Below are 7,499 nucleotides of genomic sequence, written 5' to 3'. Positions count from 1 at the left end.
AGCAATGACAACGTGCATTAGCATATAAATAAGATGGTCGGTATGTTTCTGACAATAGTACGGCTGTCTTTAAATTGGGTAACAATGCCCCTTCTGTTTTATCTTTCTCTGTTTTATTATTTTTGCCTCAACACCTTGGCTGGAGGTATGCACAGAGGGTGCTGTAATGTTTTTCAAACCACCTCTTTTGCAGGCAGCGTGTAATTCAGAAAGTTCAAATTACAGGGGAAGTGCTGAAGAATAGTGTCCTGTTTCTGTTCACACGGTTATACCACAGCTTAGCCATGCACCGAGTACAAAAGCGGCTCTTAAAAAAAAGAAAATCAATGGGTGCTTCTGTCTTTCACTGTCTATAGACACTTTAAACAGCCAAGCTTGACTTACATGGTACATACATATGCGTTTATAATCGTGTCTGAGATTTGACTCCGGGGCTTGGACGACGTTATTGAGTGGAATAAATACCTAGTTTACTTGTGTTACTGATACTGAGCTCGAGTACTTCCTCCACGTACAGCCTTAATAGAACTGTGATTTTATAAAAAGAAAAAAAACAATAATATTTTTCTAAAGAGGTTATGCATGTCCATTGCATTTTATTATCGGTGAGAAAATAAAGGGACAACACAGGGTGTCTTTCATTTTTCCCACTTACCGCTAAAAATTAAACAAGATCCAAATACTAAGCCATATTTCTGGAGCTGAACAAGCCAAGCCCAAAAATAATTAAAGTTTTAATACTTTTCCCACATGAGAACAGTGAGTACACTCCATAAGTACTTCATTGGCTGTAAAGTGGTCTGAGACGTCCGGTGGTTGTGGAAGGCGCTATATAAATGCAAGTCTTTTTACTTTCAAAAGAAAAACAAGGGAGAATCGAATCGAATATGGCAATTTCATAAACTTATATTTTATAGATTGAAGTATAAACCTATAAAAGGAGTATTGGAATTTCAATGTACATGCTACATCTGTTAACATTGCACATAACTGTTTCCCCTCCCAAAAAAGAAAAAAAATTTCAAAGTTCCTCCAACAGGCGATTCCTTTTTAAGTGAGTTCTGTGCTGAGCTTTCCCACGCTTTCCTCGACCCGCGTGTTTGACGTACCGAGGGGACGTCATCATGCCTTTCCACCAATGAGAAAGGAGACTCCTTGGAAAGGGGAGCTGCGGACTGTCAATCAGAGTTTGTTGCTGGGGGGGTGAGCTCAGCGAGACATTGCAACATTGATATAGCTTATACCGTGGGAAAGAGCATCAGACTCGGTTCAGGCTGCCAACAGCGCGCAGGATCTGTGGTTTGAGCTCAGCGACCACGCTTCAAAATACAGACCGTTGACAACTAGAGTAATTTTCTCCTGCGGCAATGAAGCGACCTTGTGAAGAAAGTTCTTCAGATAGTGATCTTGATGAAACTATAGACGTAGGGTGCGAAAATAACTACGGAGGGTGAGTTTGGGGCCGTTTTCAACTTAGTATCGTGTGTACTATTAGATACCTTTTAATCTTGTTAATCGCTTGTGATCCGTGTAGAACGGGAATAAGGCTGACGATACCCACTTTTTGTTTCAACAGGCAGGGCAATAATATACTCATAAGAGCTGGCTCCCCGTCTACAACTTCTCAAATCATGGCCAGAAAAAAAAGAAGGGGGGTGAGTTACTTCTTTATCTGGCACTATACACGATTCGATTACTCCCTAAAATATTTAACCAGCCCTCACTGTACGACTTCCGTTCTCTTAGATTATTGAGAAAAGACGCCGAGATCGTATTAACAACAGTTTGTCGGAGCTCCGTCGACTGGTCCCCACTGCCTTTGAGAAACAGGTATTTGATAGTGATCCACTCAGTTTTTGTATTCGATTTGTGTGCTCGGCTGATCAAATAGCTTTCAAAATGTTATTTATAACCCGTACCAATATCATAGTGATAAACTAATAGTAAATTCATAATGAATTTCATTAGTGTTGGGGTGTTACATTACCTCTTTTATGTGCGCTTGAGTGAAATACTACATTGACATGAGGGCAATGCTAACATCACCAGATTAAATCTGAAAGAGAATTTGGCAAAATAATTGCAACAATTTTCTTCTTTCTCAAGGGATCAGCCAAGTTAGAGAAAGCGGAAATACTTCAGATGACAGTGGACCATTTAAAGATGCTCCGGGCGACCGGAGGTAAAGGTAAGGAGTTAATTGAGTATCTCTTCATAGGCGATTTGAAGAGGTAGCCTAAGCAAACAGCGCACTGACAATTGTGGGCGGCCCCGGGCTGAGTGCAGTGGAAATGCTAATGGCATCATTGAGCTCGTGGGAAAGAGCCGGGGGGACAAAGGCAGCACTTGACCCTGGCTTCTGTTTGCTTTCCTAACACTGCGGGAGTGAGTGATTTGTGAAACCAGGGAGCCGCATGCAGAGATTGTTTGGGCTCTTTTGCTTAGAGCAGCCAGACCTGCCCAGGGAGACAAAACAAATACAAACACACAAACAGGGCCTTCAGCAACGTCTCCACACTGCCACCTAATGTCAACACACAGGCACAAACCTGTGCCTCTCTGAGATCGAGAGCAGATTCTTTCAGTCCACCTGGCTTGCTGCAAGTAATTAATTAGTTTAACCTATTTTATCCTTCATCTCATGGTCATAGTAAAATGGAAATGTTTAAATGGTCCAATAGAATCTATTTGCAAATGCGTGCTGCTCTGCACAAAAGGCGCTTAAATAAAATCAAGAAGCTTTAAATGGATTCCTAAAATGTTCGAATCGTATAAACTATTAGACATGAAACTCTTTAATTTACTTAGAACCCCCAAACTAAGACGTGCATCCTTCGATGCTGTTGTCAAAACATTTTAGTATTGGCAGTGATCCTGTACTGTTAACAGTCTGTGTAATCTCCCCGGCCAGAGTCTGACAGCAGTGGGCATGTTGCATCTATCTAACGAGCTCTCCTGTTCTCTTGTTGCTCTGCAGGGTTTTTCGACGCTCACGCTCTCGCCATGGACTTTATGAGTATTGGTTTCCGGGAGTGCCTGTCCGAGGTGGCCCGCTACCTGAGCTCGGTGGAGGGTCTCGAGAACTCGGACCCGCTGCGGCTCCGCCTGGTCTCTCACCTCAACACTTACGCCTCTCAGCGGGAAGCAGCTGTAATGACCTCGTCGGTCGCTCATCACCATCAGCACCAGCACCAGCAGCGGCTCCAGCAGCACCAACAGCCGCCACACCATCAGCACTGGGCCGCCGCCTTCCATCACCTGCCCTCGGCTTTGCTGCAGCACCACGGGCTCTCCAGCGACAGGCTGCTGGCCAGCGCCTCCGAGCTGCACCCAGGTACGGCGGCGGTCCCGCCTCCTCCAGGGGGCTCGGCTTTGCTCACCGCCACCCTGGCGGCGGCCGCGGCTCACACAGCCCCTGGCGGTGGGGGGAGCGGCCTGACTCCCCGCATGCCTCCGCTCTCCACCTCCCTCCTCTCCCTCTCCGCCACCGTCCACGCTGCCGCCGCCGCCGCCGCCGCCGCCCACACTTTCCCGCTCTCCTTCGGCGCCTTCCCCGCCGCCGCCGTGCTAACACCGGGCGGCACAGCGCTCAGCCCGCCTGGGATCGCCGGCGTCCCGCATAGCGGCAGCGGGGGCAGCGGCGGAGGCAAACCTTATAGACCCTGGGGCACCGAGATAGGGGCGTTCTGAACAGATTGAGTGAGAAAGACTTGAGGCAAATTCTCTCCCCTAACCCTGATCCTCTTGCCCCTGTCCTGCCCTCTTGCCCCTGTCCTATCGTGCCCTGCACTGGGGGGACATAGACAGCGGTGCCGGCACTCGCTGCACGGAACTGCGATGGGCAATCCATCAGTTGCCACCTTCCCTCCATGTGGCACCTGACTACTCCTGGCAAACCTCTACTCCAGTCCAACTCAATGCATTTGAACTGTTTGACATCTGACAACTCAACGAAAAAAAAGTTGATGAAAATAATTTAATTGCTTGAAAAACTTGCTCTCTGCAGGGCCTTGGCTGATAACCCACTGCAAGAGCCACCAGTACTGTTACCAGCAAGTCGACAGCAATTTTACACACGAGCTTTCTGCTTTCAAGTACCCCAATGTTGACTATTTTGTTTACGCAAATTATAACCAATCGACTGCGTCTCCCTGTTGCTCCAATTGACAGCCACTGCAACCTCGCGACCAGAGAAAAAGCCTTTCATGTCGTCAGCAAGTTGTCCACAACACAGCAAAGGAGTAATTCAAACCTGGCTAACTTTGGGCCGATCTCTCTCGTAGTGCCGTCTCTTCCAACCGCAGTATGCCGTGTATAATTTGGCAAGCTATTTTTATGGATGTGCAGTTCGCTTTTCCCTTGAAGACTTCATACTGCAACAGTAACGAATCTATCACGAACATAATTGCGATGTTTGATGGGATAATGGAATAAATTAAGTTGAGCAGATTCTGAAGCTTGTGACCGCTTTTCAATATTATTTTGTATCTTGGGATTCTCGAGAGTTTTCTGGTGATATTGGGGACTTAAACAGTCAATCGCCGCCAAAAACAATCGGATGGAGTACCTGCGGGGAAAGAACTGAAACTTAGGAATCGACTGGGGTTCTCTTACCGTCATACATACCCGTAGCATCAAAAACAATAATACCGAGTAAGCATTCTCACACCGCTGTGCCTCGTTCTGAATGTTGAACAGAATTTGATGTTTATTTGGTTTGGAAATGGTCAGCAGCAGTAACTATTCATCGTCACTAACTGGACACCGATCCCACTGCAAGAAGTACATTTAGTTGGGGGACATCATATATGGCGATATTGTTGCAACTGTATTTTTCACTGGATTAGAAAAGGGCTCATTTTTAAAGTTCTGAGCTGAATTGGACACTCCATAAAATGCAAAGGAATGATTTGTCCAATTTATGTATGACAACTGTGTTTAAAACTAAAGAGCAAAACAACATTTTCTGTACCCGATGTTAACTTCTTTGATCACTTGTCCATAGAGCATATTTTATCCAAAATGTGGTTGCCCAGATTCTAAATATATAACTCTTGTTAATTAAACATTAACAAAACTAAAAACAAAGTGTGAGCAGAATTCTATTTGTGCACGTTCAGGTTTGCCATCAGGAATGGCAATCCCTCATTTTGGTTTTAAAATGTGATCTATTTTGATATCGTTTCTGAAAATAAACACATATCCATATCTTTGTCAGTTTACAATCTGTGTCACTCTTGGTGATTATGAATGTCACTCCGATCATTTACCGAATATTGACAGCTCTGTGTATTCTGCCGTCCTCCATTTACCATGACACGAGATTTGTGGTGCACTGTGAATAAGGGAGCAGAAGCAATATTATGTGACGCGATTCTGATTAGTTTTATATACTCGCCTCCTTCAACCATTATAGTGCAGTGTCTTAGAATACATGAAGTGGTGTGTTGCCAGAATTCTTTCAACCCAGCTTAATACAGTGGTATCGGGAATCTCTAATGCCCTTCATTACCGTTGTTTGGATTTTTTTTCCAGTGGTGTTTTATTCTAATGATCTTTTAATGTAATATGGAGGTAATTCCTCCCATTGACTTCGCTAAATAATATCATACCAACATATATGTACTTTGAAGTGGATGGAAATTAGTCATACATACTCAAAAGTGAAAAGTGTCACTTCATAACAGCAAAAATTACCAATGTGAGGATATTTTTATATGACTCTTGACATACTAAGTCAAATAGAATTCTGCCAATAAATTTACTTTTGCATTTTAGTTTCACCTTCCATGCTTTTTTGTGCCTAGGATACTTTTATTAATGCTAGATTAATGTAATACAACATGCCAATTATTGCTGCAGGATCTTTTGAAGGAGAGGTTCCCCTTAATTCTTTTTTAAATGAAAAGTGAAAGCTATTATTAAAATATTAATTGTTCGATGATTGCACATTGAACCAGTAAATGTCACCACACAATAATTCTTAAATAAGCTGAAGTCACATCATTTTCTTTAGAAAATGACATAGCATCTGGTGGACACAGAAACTATGCAAAAACAAGCAGACACTCTGAAATAACTTGTCCAGTTAAGCTTAACTTGGAACTGATAGATCAAAGTTTATGCCTAGGGCATTTTGCCTGGATCAAACACATTCTGTCTGCAGCTGATTCCAGCAAGTTCTCCATGGCAAGCAATCAGTTGATAACACTGGGCCTGAGACACCAGGCAAAGTACCTGACAAAACTTAATAGTCCACAGCTGAAGCCTGTGGACTGCCATAATTCTAGAATAATATTTTTTAAACTCGTCCATCCTTTTAGGTGTGTGTATGGAAGACAATTTGTACAAGAAGCTTCCTACAAATGTGCAAATCAATGTTATATCATCAAAATGTGCTCCTTAGTTTTTTTTATCCAATCACATTCCCACTGTCACTAATCTATTGCTAAATATACTGGCCTAAGGCTAAGCAAATTACTTTTAATTTTGAGCTCTGTCCAAAATGCGACTTTTTCATTCAGTTAAGTAAAATGTAAAATATGACGTGAGAATATGTTTGTACGTAAGGTCAGAAATTAGAATTTGTGTATAAATAGAATACTATAGTTACAATGCTGCACTTGAATTCTCTGCTGTGTGGAGAAGACAGTGATAATAAGTACGTTTACCGTCTGCAGGAGATGATACAATACAAAATGACACTTTTTGCTTATTTACCTGCATTCTGTAACCCGTTATTCATTAAATGTTTATAAATATACACTCGTTTTACAAAACATGTGCTGCTTATTGAATATCCTCTATCATACTTTAAGAAATGTAGCCCTAATTAGTACTAATTGGTCTCAGGTATTGTAAAACAATCTGGTAACCTTTTTTAAATGTCCTCAATTGTTAATCATCAAAAAAAATTTAAATGGTCATTTTTATCAAATTTGATTATAATTAGATGGCTACACTGAATAGTGGAAATTAAATATGAATTATATATTGCAAGGTCAAGACTGTAGAATGGGACTACGTTTCACATCCGACATGTTCTATCTGTTCCACGATGTGGCTTTCTTTGGCATATACCCATTGTAGATATCAAATGTGTGAAAAACAAAGGCAACTTTACTGTGCCTGGATAGGAGAGTGCTGAAATATCATAGAATCATAGAATGGTTACAGCACGAAAAGTCATTCGGCTCATCGAGCCCGTGCCGCCTCTCAGCTAGTCCCACCCTGTCCTTTTCCTGTAGCCCTGCAAATGTTTTTCCTTCAGATACTAATCCAACTCTCTTTTGAAAGTCTGCCTCCACCACACTTTCAGGCAGTGCATTCCAGATCTTAACTACTCGCTGCATAAATTTTTTTTTTCTTAGGTCGCCTTTGGTTCTTTTGCCAATCACCTTAAACCTGTGTCCTTTGGTTCTTGACTCTTCTGCCAATGGGAACAGTTTCCCTCCATCTACTCTGTCCAGACCCTCATGATTTTGAACACCGCCATCAAA

General features: G+C 42.6%; 1 protein-coding gene across 2 annotated transcripts; it reads left to right on the top strand.

Annotated features, from left to right (window-relative positions):
* The first annotated feature begins 1,071 nt into the window (after positions 1-1,071).
* On the top strand, positions 1,072-6,763 carry hey2 (hes-related family bHLH transcription factor with YRPW motif 2). 2 transcript variants are annotated; one of them, XM_070885291.1, is made up of 6 exons: positions 1,079-1,450; positions 1,577-1,655; positions 1,747-1,830; positions 2,107-2,188; positions 2,978-3,334; positions 4,007-6,763. In XM_070885291.1, exons 1-6 carry the CDS (start codon positions 1,368-1,370, stop codon positions 4,165-4,167), a joined length of 846 nt encoding a protein of 281 aa, XP_070741392.1. In that variant the 5' UTR covers positions 1,079-1,367; the 3' UTR covers positions 4,168-6,763. The 2 variants fall into 2 exon arrangements, with proteins under 2 accessions (XP_070741391.1, XP_070741392.1); XM_070885290.1 differs by having other exon boundaries at positions 1,072-1,450; positions 2,978-4,099.
* The last annotated feature ends 736 nt before the right edge of the window (positions 6,764-7,499 follow it).

This window comes from Pristiophorus japonicus, chromosome 7, assembly GCF_044704955.1.
Source record: "Pristiophorus japonicus isolate sPriJap1 chromosome 7, sPriJap1.hap1, whole genome shotgun sequence".
NCBI lineage: Eukaryota > Metazoa > Chordata > Chondrichthyes > Pristiophoridae > Pristiophorus > Pristiophorus japonicus.
Note: the sequence above shows the minus strand (reverse complement) of the source record. Positions and strands in the feature narration are given on the sequence as shown.

What these genes read in the sequence shown, in the direction of transcription:
- hey2 (XM_070885290.1), top strand. Translation starts at nt 1,368, where the DNA reads ATGAAGCGACCTTGTGAAGAAAGTTCTTCAGATAGTGATCTTGATGAA. An exon ending in TGCGAAAATAACTACGGAGG is followed by an intron (nt 1,451 to 1,576) that starts GTGAGTTTGGGG and finishes TTGTTTCAACAG; the next exon opens with GCAGGGCAATAATATACTCA. An exon ending in CCAGAAAAAAAAGAAGGGGG is followed by an intron (nt 1,656 to 1,746) that starts GTGAGTTACTTC and finishes CCGTTCTCTTAG; the next exon opens with ATTATTGAGAAAAGACGCCG.